This window comes from Mustela putorius, unplaced genomic scaffold (assembly GCF_011764305.1).
Source record: "Mustela putorius furo isolate JIRA1106 unplaced genomic scaffold, ASM1176430v1.1 tig00000281_pilon_pilon_pilon, whole genome shotgun sequence".
In the NCBI taxonomy this organism is placed as follows: Eukaryota; Metazoa; Chordata; class Mammalia; order Carnivora; family Mustelidae; genus Mustela; species Mustela putorius.
The window spans coordinates 16,352,308-16,377,437 of record NW_025421343.1 but is presented as its reverse complement, the minus strand read 5'-3'; the positions used below and the strand labels follow the sequence as shown (position 1 = coordinate 16,377,437).

At 42.6% G+C, this 25,130-nt stretch overlaps 2 protein-coding genes across 7 annotated transcripts in view; both read left to right on the top strand.

The window, feature by feature from the left end:
- Nucleotides 1–6,013, top strand: part of LOC101680917 (interleukin-36 gamma) — a 58,618-nt gene extending 52,605 nt beyond the window's left edge. For 3 of the 4 annotated variants that reach the window (XM_004742409.3, XM_004742410.3, XM_004742408.3), the window contains 3 exons: nucleotides 1,829–1,933; nucleotides 2,631–2,770; nucleotides 5,336–6,013. In XM_004742409.3, coding sequence (XP_004742466.1) covers nucleotides 1,829–1,933; nucleotides 2,631–2,770; nucleotides 5,336–5,542 — 452 coding nt within the window. In that variant the 3' untranslated portion in view covers nucleotides 5,543–6,013. Of the gene's footprint in view, nucleotides 1–338; nucleotides 1,374–1,828; nucleotides 1,934–2,630; nucleotides 2,771–5,335 lie in introns of those variants that run through there. The other variant, XM_004742415.3, reaches the window with a different exon arrangement.
- Nucleotides 6,014–16,678: 10,665 nt separating this feature from the next.
- Nucleotides 16,679–24,779, top strand: LOC101680219 (interleukin-36 beta). Of its 3 annotated transcripts, none has more exons than XM_004742407.3 (5): nucleotides 16,679–16,863; nucleotides 19,914–19,999; nucleotides 20,563–20,670; nucleotides 23,240–23,379; nucleotides 24,153–24,779. In XM_004742407.3, exons 2-5 carry the CDS (start codon nucleotides 19,984–19,986, stop codon nucleotides 24,363–24,365), a joined length of 477 nt encoding a protein of 158 aa, XP_004742464.1. In that variant the 5' UTR covers nucleotides 16,679–16,863; nucleotides 19,914–19,983; the 3' UTR covers nucleotides 24,366–24,779. The 3 variants fall into 3 exon arrangements, with proteins under 3 accessions (XP_004742464.1, XP_004742463.1, XP_004742462.1); XM_004742406.2 differs by lacking the exon at nucleotides 16,679–16,863 and adding an exon at nucleotides 18,827–19,094 and having other exon boundaries at nucleotides 19,967–19,999; XM_004742405.2 differs by lacking the exon at nucleotides 16,679–16,863 and adding an exon at nucleotides 18,828–19,094.
- The last annotated feature ends 351 nt before the right edge of the window (nucleotides 24,780–25,130 follow it).

Below are 25,130 nucleotides of genomic sequence, written 5' to 3'. Positions count from 1 at the left end.
ATAATAAACATGGTCCCCCGTCCCCAAAAGTAGTAATAACTGTTACCATTCATTGTAAACCTACAAATGCATTATGCATATTGCATATGCATATGCAAATGCAAATGGCATCACTAGACCAGAGGGTAGAGGATAAGTTGGGATCTGGGGCTCAGGTTTTAGGGAGATCATTGCTGACCATATTAGTCCTCAGGCAGTTCTGGAGTCCACTGCATTTTGGAGGTACCAGGGACCTCGGTTAAGGGTACACTGCTCAGTGTCTGTGGCTTCTCAAGGGGGGTAGAGGTGCTAAAAGAGTACAATAGGGGAGCTTTCAGCCTAGCTCTCTTTTCAGGGGTGGCCTGAGGTGGTTCAGGCATGGTTGGATGGCCAAGAATGCCATGTGGACCCTGCCTGAAGCCCACAGCTAATTTTGCAATCACAGGGCTCCTTTAGTAAAACTGTAGAGGGCAAGCTTGCCTGCCCCAGCAGATGGACTTCTTTTGTGAAGGGCCTGGCATTTCCAATTGTAGTGACAAGGTAGGATAACTGGGTTCTGGGGAAGTCCCTCAGTGTCCCCTTGCTGAGAAACCTGGGGACTGTCATCAACTCTATTTCCCCATGGGCGTGGATTGGGGCGTGGATTGGTACAGCTCAATGCTGATGCTATGATTTTGCCATCTGAGACACCCAAGATTTTCTGACATACAATTGCCACGCCCCACATAGTGGCACCTCCTCTGTTCTACCAAATAAATGGCAGTCTCTGTCAGAGCCCTTTATTGCTCTTGGGAGCTGTTGGAGCTGTGATTCAGTTCCCTGAACTATTGATAAAGGTCCAGCAAGTCCTCCAACTTTTTAGCCTTCCCTCTCTTCTGTGCTTTAGGGCTCAGGGAAGAGATGGGGCTATGCCAGGCCCTGTGACTTGTCCAGTGCCTGTCTAGCTGCTTCTCACTTTCTCACTTCCCAGGGAGTTGCGAGGATCCTAACAGAGCTGCCCTGCCCCCGGGCAGAAGCAGATGTCAATGGGGGAAGGAGGAGGAGATGCATGCAGACAACTTAAGGTCAAAAGTCATGCCTTAGAACTTCTAGGAAGATCTGGTCACTGCCTGGATCTTTGGGTGGAGGAAGTTCTGCCTGAGGTTTTCTTGCTGTTGCTACCTTGAAGTTTTGTCTCAGGAGGTGGCTCAGATTTTCTGAGTAGGGCTCTGCGTCAGGCCAGGCTTCCCAACTCCTTGTACAGAATGAGGATCTCCATAGCTAGTGTCCTAGAAAGGTCTTGGAAATATCTCCTGATGTTCATATCTACTATCACTGTCCCCGCAGGTGTTGAGACAACCCCACTATGACATGCATTCGAGGAATCCCTATTTCTGGAGAACCCTTAACAGCAGGTGATGTTGAGTTGGGGCTCTGGAGGCCTGGGACACCTGCACTCACTCCTGTCTCTTCTGGATCTCCTGGCTGCGCCAGCATTTTCTGACCCTCTTTGTGTATAGCTCTTACCACCCAGTGCTCTCCAGTTTCCTGTGGACAGTGAGCAGTGCTTATCCTCTGCTCTAGCTCCAGACCCAGCACCAAGACGAGCACAGAAGAGGCATCAGAGGGAGTAGCTGGGACTCAGCACACATGTCCTATGGGACATTTTACCCTGTTAGACTAGTTGCAGTCCTGGCCCTCCTCACCGCAACCCATAGCTTTCCCAGAAAGAAAGGCTGAGCTGAGGGTCATGTGAATGCTGTCAGTTTTGGTGTGTAAACCCTGGACCTTCCTTCCCGAAGGGCCTAGCATCTAGCAAAATGGCCTAATTATAATGGTTCTCCATTATTCTTCTCTCTTTAAACTGCAGTGAGTCAACCTCATACTGGGGAGGTATCCGACTTGAATCAGCAGGTGTGGGTCCTTCAGGGTCAGACCATTGTGACAGTTCCACGGAGTAACAGTGTGATCCCAGGTGAGTGGTCATCCCACGGCTGCTGCCTTGGAGGCAAGGGAAGGGTCACAGTGCATCTGGGATGCTGGCACTGGCCTTTTGTGAAAGGGTGGCCTGACAGCAGGGCCCACGTGGAAGGAGGAGAATTTCGCAGCTGCCTGGGAAGCCGTGTCAGGGAGAAATTTGTCTGGACCAGGGTATAGAAAGCAGAGAGGGTAGAAGTCTCTTTGCAGGGCAGGAGAGCTGCTCTCAGTGACTGACGGCCTCTCCCATGGAAGAGGAGTATCTTCTCCTGCCTGACTTCAAAGTGTCTTAAAAGTATTAAATGAGTGGGTACAGGAAGGCATTTCAACAGTACGTTAGGCAAAACTTACTAATGAGTGGAACTCTTCAAGGATCAGAGGGTTTGCTTGGAGTTGGAACTTCCCACCTCTAGATGTTTAAGCAGAGGTGTGACAATCTCTAGGGCAGGGTCTGCCATCTGCTTAACTCTGTGTGCTTGCTGCATTTCCGAGGGCTGTGACTGGTATGTGGTATGAATGAATGAATGAATGAATGAATGAGTGAATGAATGAATGAATACAGTAGTTGGCTATTTGGTGGACCTGGGGTAGCAGGGATGATACTTCTAAGTTTTTTTCCTGCCACACCTGAAAGATGCTGACCTTGTCCTGACTTCGGAGGAAACTGACACCATCTCTGCTCTTATCTTTATTAGTAACTGTCACTATTGTCCCATGCAAGTATCCAGAATCACTCGAGCAAGGCAGAGGCGTTCCCATTTACTTGGGAATAGAGAATCCAGAAATGTGTCTGTCTTGTGAGGACATTGAAGGGCAGCCCACCTTGCAACTGAAGGTAAGTATGAAAAATGACGTTTTTTTTAAAAAAGGGCCAATTTCTTTTAAAAGATGTTTATTTGGTAATCTAATTTTAGAATTAAAAAATAAACACTCTCCAATTCTTAAACATAGTTACTATTCCTAGATATTTTTGAGTCCTGTGCATGCAACTGAGTTATCCTGCCCCTCGCTAGTTGAGGGTGTTGTCCTTCTTGAATTTTGAGATATTCTCAACCATTATGTCAAGTAAACTTCATTCTGCCTTCTATTTCTTTTTGGAATTCCTATGCCTTAGTCATTGGAACTTCTAGATCCTCTTTAATATCTCGTCTAAATTTCCATACTTTCTATCCTTTCATTGTTTTTGTTTTTTGCTTGTTGCATCCTGGGATAATTTCTTGGTTCCATCTTCCAAGTCATGATTCCATTTTAAGCTCATCCTGTCTGCTAAGTCATTTTCCCCTTGCCATTTTCTGAAATTTCAATCTTTACTCTTGTTCCTTAAACATCAGTTCCATAACTTATTAAATTCAGTTCAATTTAGTTTAACCCCATCCGATTCAGTCCAGCAAATATGAGAGTTCTTACTGGCCTCCAGCTCTGTTGTGGCCATCTGACACACGTGGAGGCCCAGAATGGCAGAGAGCCCTGTCCTCACAGGGCGTGGATTCTAGCAGGAGGAGAGAAATGGTAGACAATAAGTATCATGATGGGTAAGTTGGTGATGTCTTTAAGGGTGTTATGTCCCCTAGGAAAGCAGGAGAGAGAGGCTGGTAGTGCTAGACCCAGGTGGAGTTGGGCTGCCATAGAAAATAGTGCAGCAGGCATGCTAAGATTTTAGCAGACAATAGAAGGCAACAAGTGAGTTAGCCAGCAGCATGTGGGGAGAGCAAGGATTAGTGGAGAAAACAGTGTGTCAGCAGTGAATTAGGGAGGACGAATTCGGAGAGACAAACGTAGCTCATAAAGGGCCTTGCTGGCATTTGTAAGGACTTTGCCTTTCAATCTGAGTGAAATGGGGGAATTATTAGAATGTTTTTAATAGAAGAGTGACATGAGTGGACACAGGTTTTAAAATAATTATTTTGGCTGCCAGTTGAAAGCAGACTGTGGTGGGGGGCAAAGGTAAAAGTCTTGTGGGGGACTTTTAGGTGATCGAGGTGAGATCTGATGAATTAGGGGATAGCAGTGGAGGTGGGAGGTAGGTAGCCAGTTAGATTCTGAAAGTATTTAATTTGAGCCAGTAAGATTTACTGACAGAATGAATGTGGAGTGTGCTGAAGGAGGACTGACAAACACATTTTCAGCTACGTCTTGTCTAGTAAGCTGCCCTTCTATTGTGGTTTTGTCTTCAGATAAATTAATAATTGACCACTGCCTTCTGCCATGCATGGGTCCTTAGGGACCTTGGTAACAGCAGTGTTTCTGCAGCACTGGAGGTGGAAATCCTGGATGGAGGGGGTCTAAGAGAGGGATAGGAAGGGAAAAATCCAGGACAGCATATGTAAACAACTATTACAGCGAGGTTTCTGCATAGGGGAGCTGGGAGGGTGGCGGGCATTCCAAACAGTTATTTTTTAAGATGGTGGAATGACAGCAAATATGCTACTGGGATTGATGGACAGGAACACAAAATGATGACTTGCTAGAGAAGCAGCCATAAACTGGGGAGGGCAGAGGGGACCTATAGCCCAGTGCTTTCCAGGCTGTACGTTGGAAGGGAGGAGGACAATGTACTGGAGTTTGAAATGAGAAAGTGTCTTTTTATTTAATGAACACATCTCTTTTGAATTTCTCTGTGTTGAGGAATGCAATGATGAACTAGTCTAGCAGTGGTGATATGCCTGAGAGTTAAATATACTAAGTTCAAATGATAATTAGAACTAGTGAAGAAAATAAGATAGGGAGGGGCTTTGAATGTGGCTGAGTTACAGACCATTCTGTGTAGTAGCTCTCTGGAGGTATTTGTGCATGCGTAGTTTAGTTAGAAATATTTATTTTACTTAAATACATGGTATATAAATATACAAAATAAACTTCTATATGTGATATAGAAGGCATTTTCTGATTGCTCTATTTACTTTGTTGTTGTTGTTGTTTTTAATGCAAATCCTCTAGTTTATTAGAGACTCTTGTGTCTATTTCATGGCAGTGACCTCTCTCACATGTTGGCAGTTGGTCAAAGATGAATGCAAACTTGGGTTAGCGCAGTGGTGTCTGCAGGGCGGCAGCCCTCATTGCTGCAGCTTTGGTAGGAGAGGTCCTTGGTTTACTGCTGCAAATCTGCATGTCCTTCCTTTTCCTCTGCTTGGCCTCTTGTGGGAGGAGAGTCCCAACTCATTGTTGGAGTGTGCCACTTGTTCACTAACCTGTTCCTTATGTCTTTTCTCCTCTGTTTGTGGATCTGAGGCTGGGGACTGGGAAGGTGAGATTGTGTGCTCCCTCTGCTGTTCCCAACCCGTTTTAAAAGAGGGATAAGGCTTTCTCATACTTTGGAACATTTACTGTTTGTGTACAAGTAACTTTGAACGACTCACACTGTCTCTGCTTCTTCTGCCGGGTGTTCTCTATCATATTTCAGGAGGAGAAGATCTTGCGTCTGTACAATGAAGTGGAGCCCGTGGATCCCTTCCTCTTCTACCGCTTAGAGATTTACAGTACTTCTACCTTTGAGTCTGTGGCCTTCCCTGGCTGGTTCATTGCCTCCTCTGACAAAGGCCACCCCATCTTCCTCACTTCACACCAGGGGGAAAATAATGTTAACTTCAATTTAAGTATCAATGCTTGAACTCAGGCTGGAGGGGATATCTTGGTCAGAAATATTTGTATTAAATTTTGTAGTTACCAGCATGCTTTCCTCTATACTGTCTCCGTGTCATTTCACATCAATGCTCAGAGGTGGGCAGGACCCTGTTATCACCGTATTTTATGAATGACTTCATGACAACTGAGGCATAGAATGTGGGCTCAGACATAGAAGGGAGGGGTGATGAAAGGTTCTCCTCTCAGGCTGAAGCTGTTCATCCCACAGCCATCCCACAGTGTGAGTATGAGGATGTTTGGACCCAAAGACATTAGGGCATTCCCTGGGGGTGGATATGGAGAAGGTTGGAGCTCATGAATCTTACCCAGAATTGGGTAACTAGCATGGAACTGATTGTTTTTTGTTTTGTTTTGTTTCCTTTCCTATTTGGAAAATTACATTTTCCATATAGTTTGTATATTGCTAGTATATCTCAAGTTGTATTATGTATGCTGTTAAGGGTTAAAGAACTTTTAAAGATAAAGATTTTTAATAATAATTAAATTACTTTTTCCCAATTTTAATATGTAAACATAAAGCCAAATATAAACTTCATGTGTTTATACAATAAGAAAGCTAAAACTTAAGATATAAAATGAAAGATCAATGAGGTAGAAACCAGAGATTCAGTAGAACGTATTAATGAAACTAGAAGCTAGTTTTTTGAAAGAATCAATAAGATCGATAAACCATTGGCCACACTAATTCAAAAGAAAAGAGAGAAAGCCCAAATTCATAAAATTATGAATGAAAAGGGAGAGATCACAACTAACACCAAGGAAGTGGAAACAATCATCAGAAGTTATTATCAACAGTTATATGCCAATAAGCTAAGCAACCTAGGTGAAATGGATGCATTCCTGGAAAACTATAAACTCCCAAAATTGAACCAGGAAGAAATTGACAACCTGAATAGACTGATATCTAATAATGAGATTGAGGCAGTGATCAAAAACCTCCCAAAAAACAAGAGCCCAGGACCTGACGGATGATGTATTCTAATGAAATCTGATGAAATTAAAACATTGATTGTGGGTATAATTGTAGAAAGATGTAGCTCAGATCTGGTTCTGTATATAATACTTTTCTTATTTTGACTGTTATTACAAACGCAGAAAATTCTGTTTGCTTAAGTACAATTTCCAAAATAGCACCAGTGAATTAAAATTTTTTTTTCCTACTTTTGGACAATCAGACCACATACTCTGCTAGGTAGGCCAGTAAACAATCAGTAAGAACCATTTAATGCAAGGTGTCTTGATTCTTTAAAGTTTTCTTCTTCCATTACATATAGTTTTAACACTGTAGTTTTATAAAAAATAACATTAAAATGGGCACTGAGCTAATTAGTTCTGGGATATGAAATAGAAGAATTGGTTATTAAATATTTATGACTATGCTCCCTACTAATAAATGGTGGCAGTGTCTTACATCTGCCAATTTACATTGTTACATTGTCGGTTATTAAATTTGACAGTTGGACCCCAAAGACACATTTGATTGTGACATGATTATGGTCCGAGTGTTATAGCATTTCCAGACTACTACAGGCTGTGTGGTAATTCCATTGTCCCATCTCTTTTCTCTACCAAAAAAATTGCTCGTGCAGACACTGTGACACTTTGGATTGTCACTTGGCATAGATCTGAGCCCAAATAAAAGCTCAAATATGAGTCTTGGTGTCATGTCACTGGCTATCCTGGCTATCAGAGATTCTGATAACATATTTAGAGAGTGATCGAGTATAAACATAGTAATCTCATAGTTTGTGGAACTGGAGAACAGACTTCCAGGGACCCCTGGCTTATCCATCACATTTGAGAAATACCACAGCATATGAAATCGTGGAAGGCCCCTGTGAGTAGTGACATCCTTATTTTCTAATTTATGGCCTGGTGAACACCTGGTTTCCACACATTTGAGTATCAGTGCTCTGGCATTTGAATTCTAGGAGCTCCAGGTCAACATTCCTTGAATGACCATCCCTTGGCCCACGACCCAGTCTCTGGCAGTTGGAGGCTCCTCACCCCCACCCCTGTACTTTCAATGTGTGTGCTCTGCCTGCTTTCCCTGCTCCCAGAAGCTCTCCCAAGGACACAGCCCAGAGATAGTGATGTGTTGTTGAGACATCTGGATGGAATATGTGGCCGAACTCAGTTAAAACTTCAATATAAATTTTTAATATTCTAGTGGGTGAGTATGGAGATCTACTTGTCTTGCAGCTGCCCGAAGACAAGTGTCTTATATGAGTTTCCTTGTTTATTAAATTTGTCACCTACCAATCTGGGGCAAATCGTCTCTTTCCTTTTGGTCTCAATCCTGACCCCCACATATGACGAGCAGTTTCATATTATAGCCAGGAAGCTCCTGATGAAGTGTAATCTGACAGGTTATACTGAGAGATGGGGTTTGGGATTCAGGGAAGGAATTAAGAACCTTGCCACCACCCAAAGAACAAATAATCCAATCAAGAAATGGGCAGAGGACATGAACAGACATTTCTGCAAAGAAGACATCCAGATGGCCAACAGACACATGAAAAAGTGCTCCATATCACTTGGCATCAGGGAAATACAAATCAAAACCACAATGAGATATCACCTCACACCAGTCAGAATGGCTAAAGTAAACAAGTCAGGAAATGACAGATGCTGGCGAGGATGCGAAGAAAGGGGAACCCTCCTACACTGTTGGTGGGAATGCAAGCTGGTGCAGCCACTCTGGAAAACAGCATGGAGGTTCCTCAAAATGTTGAAAATAGAACTGCCCTATGACCCAGCAATTGCACTATTGGGTATTTACCCTAAAGATACAAACGTAGTGATCCAAAGGGGCACGTGCACCCGAATGTTTATAGCAGCAATGTCCACAATAGCCAAACTATGGAAAGAACCTAGATGTCCATCAACAGATGAATGGATCAAGAAGATGTGGTATATATACACAATGGAATACTATGCAGCCATCAAAAGAAATGAAATCTTGCCATTTGCAACAACATGGATGGAACTAGAGCATATCATGCTTAGCGAAATAAGTCAAGCAGAGAAAGACAACTATCATATGATCTCCCTGATATGAGGAAGTGGTGATGCAACATGGGGGCTTAAGTGGGTAGGAGAAGAATCAATGAAACAAGATGGGATTGGGAGGGAGACAAACCATAAATGACTCTTAATCTCACAAAACAAACTGAGGGTTGCTGGGGGGAGGGGGTTTGGGAGAAGGGGGTGGGATTATGGACATTGGGGAGGGTATGTGCTTTGGTGAGTGCTGTGAAGTGTGTAAACCTGGTGATTCACAGACCTGTACCCCTGGGAATAAAAATATATGTTTATAAAAAATTAAAAATTAAAATAAATAAATAAAAGAGCCTTGCCACCAAAATTGCAACTGCAGTGAAAACAGTTGAGTGGGATATTTTTTCCTTTGGGGATCATATCTTCTGACATCAGGACTGCTGAAAGGCAAAGGATGTTTCCTGAAACTGGACCTGATGATACCATCCCTGAACTCATGAACGATCGGGCATAAGGGACTGAAGGTGCTGCCTTTGGGACCCTTGAACAGTGGCTGTAATAAACAATTATTCATGTTAATAAAACATGACATTTTCTTTCCCAGGCTTTAAAAAGATGTTTAAAAGAAAATTCTTCCAGAACCATACATGTTTATGATTAAAAGTGACATTCTTCTGTCCTGAGCCTCTTTCTATGAGGCTCTTTTCTCAGTTTTCCTCTATGTGTCTAGGGATATGTTTTACTTCTACTTCTTGAACTACCAACTTTAGACATTATCTTTTCTACCAGAGAGATGTCATTTGGATCTCTACTGTACAAAAATCATATGCTCTTTATCTGTTTAATAGAAGTATTAATTATTAAGTCAAGAAAAATCATTTTTATAGAGAGTCAGATGACCTTTGGGTAGGCCTGTTAGACAATGCTCTACTATTGAAAAGGCACACCATAATCTCCTTGCTTTTTCAAGATTTGTATAACTTTTCTGAATGACATAATTTTCCTCCAGCTTTTTCTTTTTATGGGTAAGGAAAGGGAGATACCTGGAAGTGGGTATGACTTGCTGAGGACTACACTGACATTTAGTAGAAGGACTGGAAATATGATAGTCTTGATTTTTGGTGTTTCAATTTCTGTCTCCTTGTTTTGGTATGTTATGAAGCACTGTGTGAGAAATCAGCAACAACCACACAGAGCAAGACAGTTAGAGCAAAGTATGAGCCATCTCGTTGCCATCATTGGGTCTGTCCTTATCTAGCGGGGTGTCAGCAGATGACCCACCTAGGGTGGAACACTTCTGGCCACCTAATTATTTTAATGTAATGGCATCATTGCTTTGTCTGTAGTGTCATTTGAGTATCTTCTCCCATTCTGTGGGTTGCTTCTTTGTTTTGTTGACTGTTTCCTTTGCTGTGCAGAAGCTTTTGATTTTGATGAAGTCCCAAAAGTTCATTTTTTGCTTTTGTTTCTTTTGCCTTTGGAGACATATTTTGAAAGAAGTTGCTATGGCTGATATCTAAGATCTATAAAGAACTCCTCAAACTCAACACACACGAAACAGATAATTACGTCAAAAAATGGGTGGTACAGATGGCCATCTGTACCCCAATGTTTATAGCAGCAATGGCCATGGTCACCAAACTATGGAAAGAACCAAGATGCCCTTCAACGGACAAATGGATAAGGAAGATGTGGTCCATATACACTATGGAGTATTATGCCTCCATCAGAAAGGATGAATACCCAACTTTTGTAGCAACATGGATGGGACTGGAAGAGATTATACTGAGTGAAATAAGTCAAGCAGAGAGAGTCAATTATCATATGGCTTCACTTATTTGTGGAGCATAACAAATATCATGGAGGACAAGGGGTGTTAGAGAGGAGAAGGGAGTTGGGGTAAATTGGAAGGGGAGGTGAATCATGAGAGACTATGGACTCTGAAAAACAACCTGAGGGGTTTGAAGTGGCGGGGGGTGGGTGGTTGGGGTACCAGGTGGTGGGTATTATAGAGGGCACGGATTGCATGGAGCACTGGGTGTGGTGAAAAAATAATGAATACTGTTTTCTTGAAAATAAATAAATTAATTTAATAAAAAAATAAAATTAAAAAAATTTTTAAAAATGGGCAGAAGACATGACCAGACACTTCTCTAAAGAAGATATACAAATGGCTAACAGACACATGAAAAAATGTTCATCATCATCATTAGCCATCAGGGAGATTAAAATCAAAGCCACATTGAGATACTACCTTACACCAGTTAGAATGGCCAAAATTAACAAGACAGTAAGCAACAAGTGTTGGAAAGGATGTGGAGAAAGGGAAACCCTCTTACACTGTTGGTGGAACTACAAGTTGGGCAGCCACTTTGAAAAACAGTATGGGGATTCCTTAAGAAATTAAAAATAGAGCTACCCTATGACCCTGGAATTGCACTACTGGTATTTACCCCAAAGATACAGATGTAGTGAAAAGAAGGGCCATCTGTACCCCAGTGTTCATAGCAGCAATGGCCACAGTCGCCAAACTGTGGAAAGAACCAAGGTGCTCTTTAACAGATGAATGAATAAAGAAGATATGGTTCATATATACAATGGAGTATTATGTCTCCATCAGAAAGGATGAATACCCAACTTTTGTGTCAACATGGACAGGACTGGAAGAGATTATGCTGTGTGAAATAAATCAAGCATGGAGTCAATTATCATATAGTTTTACTTGTGGAGCATAAGGAATAACACAGAAAACATTGGGAGATGGAGAGGAGAAGTGAATTGGGGGAAATTGGAGGGGGAGAGAAACCATGAGAGACTGTGTATTCTGAGAAACAATCTGAGGTTTTGGAAGGGAGGGGTGAGGGGATTGGGTGAGCCTGATGGTGGGTATTATGGAGGGCACGTATTGCATGGAGCACTGGGTGTGATGCATAAACAATGGATTTTGGAACACTGAAAAAAAATAAAATAAATGGCGTCAGTACTGAAATATATTGTGTATCTGTATTTCTCAAACTTGAAGTAATATCAGAATCATCTCGGGTCTGAAATAAAAGCTCAGATGTTTGGGCTCACTCTGGATCTAGTGAATCAAAACCCTTTTCTCTCATTGCTGCTATAAACATTGGGGTACACATGGCCCTTCTTTTCACTACATCTGTATTTTTGGGGCAAATACCCAGGAGTGCAATTGCAGGGTCGTAGGGAAGCTCTATTTTTAATTTCTTGAGGAATCTCCACACTCTTCTCCAAAGTGGCTGCACCAACTTGCATTCCCAGCAACAGTGTTTATAGCAGCAATGGCCACGGTCGCCAAACTGTGGAAAGAACCAAGATGCCCTTCAATGGACGAATGGATAAGAAAGGTGTGGTCCATATACATTATGGAGTATTATGCCTCCGTTAGAAAGGATGAATACCCAACTTTTGTAGCAACATGGATGGGACTAGAAGAGATTATGCTGAGTGAAATAAGTCAAGCAGAGAGAGTCAATTATCATATGGCTTCACTTATTTGTGGAGCATAACAAATAACATGGAGGACAAGGGGAGATGGAGAGAAGGGACTTGAGGGAAATTGGAAGGGGAGGTGAACCATGAGAGACTATGGACTCTGAAAAACAACCTGAGGATCTTGAAGGGGCAGGGGGTGGGAGGTTGGGGGAACAAGGTGGTGGGTATTAGGGAGGGTACGTATTGCATGGAGCACTGGGTGTGGTGCAAAAACAATGGATACTGTTACACTGAAAAGAAATTAAAAAAAAATAGTGTAAAAAAAAACATTTCTCTCAAAATTCCAAATTAGTAGGTTTACAGCACAGCCTAAGAATCAATGTTTTACTAAGGAACTTATGAAATAGAATGCACTCCCACTGTTCATATGCCCATCATGTCTGTTCTAGGGTAGTAGGTAATGTCAACTAGCAGAGTGGTTTTATTTGCTTGTGTATCTAGTGACTCTTCTGTGGTCACTGGTGGGCATTAACATATAATACAAACATCTTCACATTTTGTGTCCACTCCCGTATACCCATCCACATGCCTTTACTCCATATCTCCTTATCTTTCAGTCTTCTGATCAGCAAGCCACTCATTGACTACTGTCTAGGAAGGAATCTGTGTGTATTGTTCCTTTGGGACACTGTTATTTTCATAGTAAGTGAATGACCTGTTGCCTTATTCCCAGCTATTCCCATTGACTATTTCCTCTATTTACTGTTCCTTAAGGACACTGCCAAGTGTGTTTGTAAAACAGCTCTCATCCACCTTTGCCTGATAGCTCATATTGAGCTGACCAAAGTGTAAATGATACTTGGGCTTTTTTCTCCTCTTTGAACTGATAATAGGGGGACCCTTCATATGACTGGAAAGGCAAGCTAGGGGAAGGGCACTGTGGCAACTATGCTGGTGACATGGGGATCTTCATTACATGCGCATATTGCTTACATGAACCCTCTAGTTCTGCTTGGGGTCAATTCTGGATTGAGAGTGAAGAGCTTCTGGGCATGTGTCTAACTTTATTGCTTGATAGTCTGACATAATTAAAATCAAAATGGACAGTTTGGGATGAATGTTTACTAGGTGCCTCATATATGTGTTTGTTTCTCCCTGAGGGCTCAGTAACACACAAAGAGCTATTTCTGAAAAAAAAAAAAAAAAAAAAAAAAAAAAGCATAGAATTCTCTACTATCGAGGGCATTGGTGTGGCTCATTTGGTTAAGTATCTGCCTTTGGCTCACGTCATGATCCTGGGGTCCTGGGATTGAGTCCCAAATCAAGCTCCCTGCTCAGCAGGAAGTCTGCTTCTGCTCCTCTCCCTGCTCGTGCTCTCTCTCTCACTCAGTTTCTCGTTTAAAAAAGATTTTATTTATCCATTTGACAGACAGAGATCACAAGTAGGCAGAGAGGCAGGCAGAGAGTGAGGAGGAAGCAGGCTCCCTGAGGAGCAAAAAGCCTGATGTGGGACTCAATCCCAGGACCCCTCAAGCCGAAGGCAGAGGTTTTAACCCACTTAGCCACCCAGGCGCCCCTCAAATAAATAAAATCTTAAAAAAATTCTCTGCTATAGAGAATTCTTGGCTTGATGCCCCTTTTTTTATTATTCCCTAAAGTGAGCCTTTCCACATCGTGAGCTTTAAGTTATCTGAGACTGTTTTTGATTTGCCTTTAATCTGGAAAGAAATTCTCCAGAGTGTGGAATTCCATTACAAGTTTTTTCTTTCCATGTTTGAGATATCATTCTACTGTCTTCTAACTTCCATTGTTGTTAGTGAAAAGTTAGTTGTCAGTCTTCTGCTTCCTTGAAGATGGTGCCTTTTTATTATCTGTTTCTCTTACTTGCTTATCTTTGTCTTGGATTCTATGCAATTTCAGTCTGATACTGATTTCTTTTTATTTACCTTACTTGGGATTTATTGTGTTTCTTAAAACTGTGAATTGGTGTCTTCATCAGTTTGAGGAATGCCAGCAATTTTTTCTTCAAATAGTTCCTCTGCCCTACTTTATCTTTTCTTTTTTGACTCCAATAAATGGCATAGCTTTCTCAATTTATTACCCACATCTTTTCCACCCTTTTCTGTATTTTCCAACATTCCTGTGTCTGTGCTATAATTTGTATTTCTTCTCATTTATCTTCAATTTATTAATTCTTTTTCTTTTATTGTTTCCAGATATGTTGAGATATAATTGACATATAGTATTGTGTAAGTTTAAGGTATACAAAGTAAGGTGGTTATTTGATATACATATTTTTTTGTTGTCTACTTGTGTGTTCTTGTGGTTCACTAAATTTCTTTAAGAGGATTATTCAGGGTTCATAGATCATTCATTTATCTCCATTTCTTTAGGGTCAGTCATTGGAGTTTTATTAGTTTTCTTTAGTGGTGTCATGTTTCCTGGATTATTTGTGATCCTTGTGAACTTTAATGGTGTCTGTGCATTTAAGGAGGTAGGAATTTCTTTTCATTTTTTTGTAGGTTGGCTATGAAAGGGAAAGCCCTTTACCAGTCAGCTTGGTCCAGAGATTCTGGGTGGGCATGGTATTGAAATTCTCAGACAGGTCTGGTGCCTGGGTTGGCAGGTAGGCAGGTCTGGTGCCTGGGTCAGCAGGTGGGCAGGCCTCTGCTTGGGTCCACAGAGGCCAGTCTGATAATCTGGGTTCACTGGGTTCACAGGCTCAGTGCCTGTCTATGGTGGTAGGCCTGGGACTGGGGTCTGTATAAGATGAGCCTCGTGTTTGGGTCCACAGGGGCTGGCCTGGTGGTGGGATACCCCTGGAATCTGGTTTCATGGGAACCTAGAAGCTGGGACGGTGAAGGCCACCCTAGCACTTAGGCAAGCCTGAAGCCTAGGTCCATGAGAGTTAGCCTGTAGCCTGTAGCTGCAAGGGCCATGAGGGACACTCTGGAGTTTGGATCCATAGGGGCTAGCCTGGAGTCTGGGGCCATGGGAGTTGGTCTGGAAACTGGGGCTTTAGGGACCATCCTGGTGCTGTAGTGGGCTGGTAGCTGACATCCATGGGAGCCCAACTGGAGCCTAGGTTTATGGGTGTAACCTGTCTATATCCTTGAGGACATGGGGTCTGGCCTAGTGCTAGGGCATCCTGGGGGCCTGAATCCATGGGAGACTGCCTGAATCTTGGGGACAATGGTACCAGCTTGGAACTGGGGAAGGCAAGGAGCCTCATTCCATGGGAGCTTATCTGGAGTCTAGGTTTGTGAAGGCTGGGCTTGGGTGCTGGGGGAGGCTGGTAGCCTAGGGCCATGAGAGTCAGCCTGATGCTAGGGAGGCCTGGGGGAGTCTGGATTAGCAGGAGGCTGCCTGGAGCCTGGGTTTTGGGAGGTGTACCCTGTGCTGGGATGGACTAATAGTCTGGGTGTTGGAGTCTACCAGAAGACCAGCCTGATGCTGGGCTAGGCCCAGAGCCTCAGGCCACAGGAGTCAGCATGGTGCTGCTGCCAGTGCTGGTGTGGACTGGTGGTAGAGACCACATGAAGTCAGTTCCTTAATTCACTCTCTTCCCATGAGTTGGATATCTCTTTCCATGTTGGGCTACCTTGGCTTTGTTGAGGGGGGCTGGGTAATGGGAGTAATGTGAAACTATGTTTCCTACTCCCTTTTCAGTGCATCTTTTCTTATTTCTGTATTCTACCCAGGTGCTGTTATCCCTTACCTGGAATTCTTAGCTCTTGTAGAGGTATTTTTATATATGGATAATTGTTCAAATTGACATTTCTGGAAGGCAGTGAGTGCTAGAATTTCCTATACCATAAGCTAATAGTACTCTCTAATTTTTCTGCTGTGTGTTGTCTGTTGCCAAATACAAATTTTGGTTTATATAATTTTATTTGTTGTGTTATGTAATTGTAGAGATGCTATTTAACTCTTTCAAATCTACCACATTTCATAGTTTGCTGTTTTAGAAAAATATACCCATGTTTGTTATTTGCTTTTTTAATATGGTTAAGGTAGTTGTTTTAAGCTCTGTGTATGATAATTACAGAGTCTCTTATTTGTGTACATTTCTGCTATCTTGCTTTGTTAATTTTTTTTGGTTCTTGTTCTTGTGATCTTGTTTACTTGTATGCCTGGTAATCTCCAACTACTTGTGGCTTGTTGCCTTTGTAAAATTATTTAAGTGGCTCTGCCCTTCTCTAGAGAGGCTTTCTCTTTGTTTCTGGTGGAAAGTGTTTCATCTATATTAAACCAAATACAGCTTGAGTTCTTGGCTCAAACAAGATGTGAGTACTCAAAGTAGAAGTCCTCCAGAGGGCTTGTCCATGGCCACAGCCTTCCTGGAATTACTTCTTTTCTTTATATCTTTCCCTTCCCCTCTTTGTGCCAAGACAGCCCACTTCATGGGTCTCAGGGATTTCAGGAAGGTAAGGGTAGGTCTACATCTGGTTTTCTTGCCCCCTCTCCAGTCCTAGATGGCCGCTGAGTCTTGACATCTTTTTGTGTGTGTGTGTGTGTGTGTGTGTGTGCTGCTGTGACTAGAGTATGGTGTGTGTGTGTGTGTGTGTTATATCAGTACAGAAAATATGGTAGTTTTAATGTTCCTTTATTTCAGATCCTTATTCCAGAAGTCTGGGATAAACACTAAGATTCTGCATTTCTGAGAAGCTACCAGGTGATGCGAATACTACTGGTCCACAGATCATGCTTTGAATATTGAAGATATATAGAACAAGGATGGTTCCATCTAATAACTTGGTGAAATGTGAACAGTGGTCAAGCTGAATGATGGGAATTGTGCTATAGAAATTGGGAAGGATTTATGGAACTAAGGTGACTATATTATATATATTCTATATTGATGTGAAGCAGTGAAGGATAGATATGGGTGGACAAAGGAATGAAATACCAAGCTGGATCCAGTTCTGGCTACCTGAAGAGAGAAGGAAGGCTATATCTCTAGATTTTATTCCTATGGTGTGCTTTTCTTACAGAGAGAGAAATTTCCTTCACATATTTGACACAGTGTCCCTTCTCAGGGTCATTCACTACCTTGGTAGTAAAGAATGCACCTCCATACTAGGGAGACATAAGTAGAGGTCTTGGGTTATTTGGTATCACCAAAACTCCAATCACCTCAACTAATGGCACCAGCTACATGGAGCTCCATATATTTATAGGATGAAATAATGACTCTGAAAGGATCCGTGTCTTATTGGCTGTGGCTCTGAATGTGTTTGCATGCATCATCCATACCAGTGTATCCTGAATATTTGCTTCTTTGTACCCTATGGCAGGACATTGAATCTCTCTCCTCAAAATATCCAAGTGGGTCTGGTCCTATACAGGGAGCATGGGGGTGATATCATAGGCTTTGAACTTTCTTCTTAAAGCATAGAAATCAACTCATGTTAATGGATACCGAGGGCAACTCCTCATCATAGCCACAGATTGATTCTGAATCATAGTTTTGACTCAGAGGCACGTACTGCACATTTAGGTGTGAGTGCTTCATGATTCCATGCTCCCGAGGGAATGGTGATAGGGCTATCCAGGAGAAGACCCTAATGACCTTTTGTTTCCCATTGTGCAGTGGGAATCCCTTGGAAGTGTATACAGTGTAGACATGAGGATGTTAGGTTAATGAGGTAGCACAAATGTCAAGAGCTGGGATGATGTATTTAGTGGTCAAAGCAAAAAGGCTGATAGAGACAAGTAGGCTGATCTGTGGTCTTGTGAGAGACATAGGAGACTTAGTAGATCAGTTACTACAGGAAGCTGTCATGTGCTGAGTGCTTTGATTACTCTTTAACCCACATGATAATCCAGCAAAGTACAATGCATTTCATAGAATAGTTATTTGAGGATCAGAGAAGTGAAAGGACTCTGCCAAGGACACAAGTCTGAAAGTAGCAAAGCCTAATTGTGAACATACTTCTTTCGAGTTCAAATCTATGGCTTCTGAACACTTAACTACTCTCTTAGTGTGGATTCTCCCTGAGAAACCCTACCATTGTCCCACCAGAATCTGGGGAAACTGACATTTATCCACAAGCCCTTTCCCGCATTGGTTGAGGTTTCCCTTGAGATGAATACCCTTGAAGTGTGAAGCTGATAGGTGCAAGGAAATGTCCCAGGGACAGTGAACTCCATGGGCCTGAAGGGACTGGCACAGAGTTCAACAGCCTTAGTTTTCCTTTATGTAAGGCCTAATGTGTGTCTGCTAGCTCAGAGCTGTGGAGTACTGGGAGCCAGGCTCCCTTTCCCATTAATCCAGGGCAGTGATCCAGAGTCAGTGATAGGCAGGTGCCCAGGAGCAGGCTTTGTCCGGGGGAGGCTCCCTTGAATGGAGAAGCAGCATGTACACAGACTCTGAAAAGCTGGAGAAGCATATACTGGGGCATTTTTAACTGGTCTGGGATTGACAGAGAGTATGGTGACTGTGGTCCAGGAGTAAGCTTCACAGGTCTTCGAGGACCCACCTCTTCTTTAGTCTTTCTTAAACCTACTAGGGGCTTCCACTCCTGGGAATAACATCTCAGTATGTCATTTTGTGGCAAAAGAATCCAGTCATCAGCCCTGGGGCAGTCCCATAATGTTTCTTTTCCTCAAGCTCAGTGTTGATGACTATATTTCCTGGTTGTTGCTCTTAAGGGCTTGACATGCCCTACTTTTTCAGCGTGAATAGACAAGTCATAATAATGCTTGGTTGACATTTACATACTCAATGAATCCTCTGGCACCAGGAACCAGTAAATATTGAGTGTTAGGCAGTCCCAGCCCAAGTGAGGCAAAACCTCCTTCCTTCCCAGTGTGGATAAAATGCTCGGGACCTGTTCGATTCAGTCACAGCACTTGAGTCCTGAGAAAGCCATAGTCCATAATAGAGATTACAGGTGCAGCCTTTAGTCATGAAGCCTGGTGACCTGTGATCTTCTCTTGCATCTGGGTGTCTGGTCTCTCCTTCAGTAAAAGTTAAGAGTCTTAGATAGCTTTCCAGCGCCCTTGGATGCAGATAGAACCTTAACTTTGGATCCAGGAATAAGAGGATCTCTTGGACAAAGGTAATTTCAGCTCAGAAGCCATTTGTGGGAAGTCTTGTTTCACTACTCTATGTGTAGCCTTGGGGGGCTTTGGGGAACCTTGGCGGAAGCACAGGGTGCTGGAGGAGTGAGGATTTCTTCTAAGAGTGCAGGTGGTGATTTGCTTACTCCCTGTCCAGTTATAACTGTTTAATCAGGCTGTGAGGATCCTGGGATGGGAAGGGATGTGAACAGCTGGCTTTCAATATGCGGAGTTTGTGGCCTTCTTGGGGAACTGTCCTGGTTCTCTAATTAGGAGCCCAGGGACAGATGGCCCCTGACAGTCAAAATACCTAATAGAGCTTGTGGATGTCCATGTGCAATATCCTAGCAATGCCTCTTTGGATGAAGAATGGGGGAAGATGCAGGTCAGAGAGGTAGATTTGCTGCCCGTTATTCAGAGGTTTTCAAGCCTGAAGTCAAGATGATTGGTGCCTCAGCAGCCATATGGGAGGCCAGACTGGAGATAGGTGCACAGTCTCCTCACCTCCATTCCTTCCTTTAAATCCAGAGACTTGTTGTTCTAAGCAGTGCCTGAGGTGATGCTCTGGAACCTTCTCACAACCACAGATGTGATGGATGGAGGGCATCTCAAGGCCATCAGAGTCTGGAGAACGAGGACTACCTAGTCATGACGGGATGAGAGTTTCCATTAGAAAACCCCATCCTTAGTCTCAAATGTGCATCTGGGACAGGATCTTGGGGCAGGTTTCTCAAAAAATTTTTTACACAAAATTCTAGGGTGGAAGAGGGGTGGTGAGAAATGGATGACATGTTTTTCTTCTTTCTTTCCCCCACAAGACCAGCTGCTGACAACCTCTTCTCTATTATCTAATCTACCTCCTCTATCCCAGGAACATCGGAAGCAGTCATGGCTACCCCACAAGGTGAGTGGTGAATTTAAAGCCAGCTTGGAAATTTCTCCATCCTGCCTCCCCAAAGACAATAGAGTACAAGGGCCCCTATCATTTAATCAGCTATAGATGCATTTATTTCTTACTAAACCATGCAGATTACAAAACCTGCATTTGAAAATCTCAGAGCATTTAGCTCTTTTCTTATTACGTATGTTCAGAATTATTATTTATTTTGGTAAAGAGAGCAAAGGAAAAAAAACAAGAAACCTACTGATGACAATTTGAATATTTTTGGTTCTCTCACTACCCAGAGACTATCAATCAGAAAACAATAAGTCATTGACATCCCTAGAAAAAAAGACAAATTTTGAAAATCTGTTGGGAACTATAAATGCAGATAGAATCTTACAGATGCTTTGATCCACAAACCAGTTCCTGCCATATTTCTTCTTCCTTTTTCCTTATAGCTACTCTTTTTCAGAGCAGTAATCCTACCCTCAAGGATTCAAAAACCATTATTACCATGATGCAGATAGAGTCCTGAAGTGTAGAATAACCTCATATGTGTTTTGTGCTTTTCTGTCTTCTCTCAGTGGCAGAGTTTCCCAGAACCTTTGGTGTTCATGATTCTCAACAAATGGTGTGGATCCTGAGAGAAAATTCACTAATAGCAACTCCTTTTAGCAGCAATGTCAAACCTGGTGAGTGACAATCAAAGCCACTGTTGCCTGTAAAAGGGACACCAGCTCGACTAGGAATGGGACCGAGCTTGCTTGAGTCTGGCCTTGGGCCTTTTCTACTTCTGGGTGGCAGCCCAATATTCACAGGAAGGACAAGAAGGTTCTCTTCCACAGAAGAATCCCTGTACCTAGAGATGAGGGTGTGAGGGGTTGACAGTTCTTTATCAAGAGATAATGTCTTCAGATAAGAAGAGGTTGCCCACTTAGGCAGCAGTTGAGCTTCCCCTTGGAGTTTCTCTTCTTTAAATTTCAACCATCGCCACTTATGTCCCCAGAATCAAATTTAATCATCTTTTCACCACCAAACCTGTACACTTTCCTAATTCGGTGTCCTCTCTTCTAATAATGGGGGATATTCCTTCCTCCCAGCAAAAGTCCATCTGCCTCACCTTCTTTCCCTTTTGTTAGGACTTCAATGTTTGATTTAATTTTTCTCTTCCCTATATATTCTACCTTCGTCTGTCTGGTGGATCCTTTCTATCACTGACAGACATGCTCTAATATAATATTTCTAAGCTTAATGCTAAATTCCTTCTCTTGATTCCCACATTCCATTCTTGCTAACCACGCTTTCCCCCTGTATACCAATCTCTACACAGTGCTATATACTAGTATTCATGGAAGAGCTGGCTACACAACCTGTTTCTACTTCTTCTGCTGCTCATGCTTGCATCAAACAACCTGACTTCTGAACTGTTCTCTCACGCTCCTCTTCCCAAGGTCACCAGATATGCTTCCCTATCCTCACAATGTTTGGTTCCTCAGCTACAGTCAGCATAATCAGTAACTCTTTCCTTCTTGAACACTTCCCATCTTCTTCTGTAGAAATATTCTCTTGTGGTTCCCTGACTTCTCTTTGGCATTCTCCTTTCCAGCTCCACTTTCTCTATAAAATCTCCAAATGTTGCAGATCCTCAGATCTCAGTCTGCAATCAGTCTGTAACCCCTCTGAAAGGATTGGGATCTGGTCTCTTAGATTAATATATCACATTTATCACTCTGGCATTTGTGCTTCCAACCCAGAAGTCCACTCTGAACGATTTACCTGCGTCCTTCCATGTCCCCTCAGACATCTCCAGCTTCATCTATCCCAAGCAGAACTAGGGGTCTGACTTCTCAAAACTGCTGATGAGCCCAGTCTTCTCCATCTCTATTAGTGGCATTACCATCACTTGTTTCCTCGAGCCAGAAGTTCAGGATACATCCTTGATTTGATCTCTATCCAATCCATCAGCAAAGATGGAGGATTTTATGTGCAAAATATGCTTTATTTATGAGATAATATCATCTCTTACCTGGGCCACTGCCATTGCCTCCTCACTGTCCTCGCTCCTCCTTCATTTGTGTAGTGTCTCATCCATTATCTGCAAAGCATTAAGAGTGACCTTCTGAACTATGTTAATTGAAGAGTAACATTCCCATGTGTTTGTATTTTGGGGGTGGGAGGTGGGAGCTAGTATGGAGATCTCAGGGGCACCAGTAAAGACCCACATAGGGGCCTTTGTCCATCCTTTCCCTGTGACGCTCTCCTTTTAGACCTCCTTTAGCCTCCATGTTTTCCTATACTAGTTTCCTCTTAACTTTAAGTTCTTGGCTTGAACTTCACGTCTTCAGAGAGATCTTTCTTGGTTCTTCTAAATTTGGACTCCTACTGTCCCAGGCTTTGGTCTCTTCCCCCAAAACAGGCATTGCAATTTATTCTGGTCATTTCTCTACTTACATCTTTGGTCTCATTTTCTGTGGGGGCAATGACAATGTCTCTCTTATCCTCAGCTAACTCTCTGGGGCACACATGCAGCCTTGTCCTGAGTGGGAATTAAATAAAGAAAGTTGATGGGAGATTTCTTGGCCCCTGCCTAGAAGGATAGATGCAGAACATCCAGGCCCCTGGGCTAAATTAGTTGGGAATTAAATTTCGCTAATAGTGACAGAAAACCCATATAACTGGGGCTTAAATAAGAAGTTTATTTCTTTCTCATGAAAAAGAAGCCTGAGCAGGCAGGCTGAGGCCAGTGTGGTGGCTCTATGATACCCCCATAGTCCAAAAATTCTAGCTTTCTGCTTACCAAGCCCAAGTTCTCCTCAACCATTATCCAAGTATTTGAGGCCAGCAGTAAGAAGACTGCTGGGTATAAGGGTATAAGAAAGGAGCTTCTCTTAGCTGAGTCAACTCTTTTTAAAAAACGTTCTTAGAAATCCCACACAACACATCCACATTTATCTAATGGGTTACAACTTCAGCATGTGATCAAATTTAGCTGCAAATATTGTGGGGAGTTTTATTTTTATTTTTGGGTTGCAATATGCCTTGGTAACAACTGGGGTTCTGATATTAAGTAAGAGAATGAAAGTGGGCTTCAGATAATGATGAAGGGTCTCAGGTGCATGGTGAATGGGAGGAGCCTTCTGGGAATGTCCTGATGGCTCAGCATCCCCTCCCCTGGCTGGGAGGAGTAATGTCAGGCCAGATGGACTGGACTTTCTGCTTCTTGGGGCTTGATACCTTTTTCCATTTTTCCTGTATTTCCAGTCAGTCTTGATTTAATAACATGTACAGACAAAGAATTTCATGATGCGGGGAAAGGCAATCCGGTTTACTTGGGAATCAAGGGCAACCATCTTTGTCTCTTCTGTGCAGAAATTCAGGGCCAGCCTACTCTGCAGCTTAAGGTGAGTGGTGGTATAGCTCATGAGAGAAGCACTGGGAGATACGCCTTTTATTTCACTTAACATATCACTGAATAAAAATGACAGTTTTTCAATCCAGATTGTTCAGTTTAAGGAAGGAGATGTGACTTGACTGACCCCCCAAGTCAATGGGCATGGTTGTAACATTAATTTGAACATCAGAGCATTCTTTGAAAGCCAGAGGGTACACCCATGAGAATGTTTCAAAAGTCAAGGAATTATGGTTTCTTCATCCTCAGTTTTCTTTAACTGCCTCCCAAAACTCCTCCAAGATGCTGGGCTGCTCCCACTTAAGCAAAGGCCACCGAGTGGCATAGGAGACAAGGGGAAGTTATTAGTCTGAATTGTGTGGATTATATGCCTGTGGTTTCTGCACTGAAGGTAGGATTTGTAGTCATGAAGTGAATCCTTCTGGTTATGATGAATGCCTTAAAATGTCAACCCACTTGGAGGCTGGGAATCTTGTGAAATGTCCACACCTGCATGGTGTGGACATGGGTGCCCACTAGAAGCTCCCACAAAAGGGGCTTAAGCCTGTCTCAGAGAATCAGAAGCACTTGGTGTTGTGGGATGCTGAGGTAGAGACAAGCTATTGGAGCCAGCAGGTTGTCTGTTTTGACACCTGGTGTCCCTTCACCTGCCTGTGTCCCTGGCCTCTGTTTCTCCCTTTGGGGAAAGCAGTCACTCTCAGGGTTTTGTTGATTTAGACCTTTCTCTAAGTAATCCTCTCTAATAAGCTTTTTTCCTGATCCTAGGAGAAAAAGATCATGGATATGTCCAAGGAGAAGAAAGCACAGAAGCCCTTTCTCTTTTTCCATAGTAGGGAGGGCTCCACATCTACCTTTCAGTCTGTTTCTTACCCGGACTGGTTCATAGCCACTTCCACAATGGCAGGGCAGCCTGTTATTCTCACCAAGGAGAGGGGCAAAAATTACACCACTAACTTCTATTTAGAGCCTGAGGACTAATCAGCCTGGGCTGTGAGAGGCTGATTCCAGAACAGAGGATCAAGCAGTCAGAGAACCTTCCATTCTAAAACACCATAGGTCATTTTGAGAGACCAGCATGCACTGATGCCCATCCATAGCCTACCTCACTCTCAACACCCAAAACCACCTCTTCCTTTAGACATCATTTTCTGCACCATGTCTCCCCTCTGAACATTATTCTAGTATAAAACTCAGGTCACTTTTTAATTCTTTCCAGATCTTGTCCCGCCATCCACTTAGCTGCCACATCCAGTTAAGTCAACATCCAAAATGCCTCCTGTACACACCTCTCTCTTCTTTTTCTTTCTGACAACCTATGGCCTAGAGATGTGAGTTCCAAACATTTTTGTTCATACAATACTGTCAATAAAAGAGTATTATTTGTTAATTCTGCATGCTTATTACAAATATTATGATGTGTGTTCCAATATGAATCTAAAGTTTTTATCTATTTAATCTCTACACCCCACATGGGGCTCAAACTCATGACCCTGAGATCGAGAGTCACATGGCCCTTCCGACTAAACCAGCCAGGTGCCCCACCAAAGATGAATCTAAAGGATATTATAAATGTGAAATAAAAAATTTTACATTTTTTGGTCATCATAATGGATTCATAATATCATTAGTGAACAATTTGACAATAATATGTACTTTGGTTAAGATTAATTATTGACGCTAGTGAATTTAAATCAATCCATATTTTGGAGAATCACTTGTATGGGTTTAAATTTTTTTCAGGTG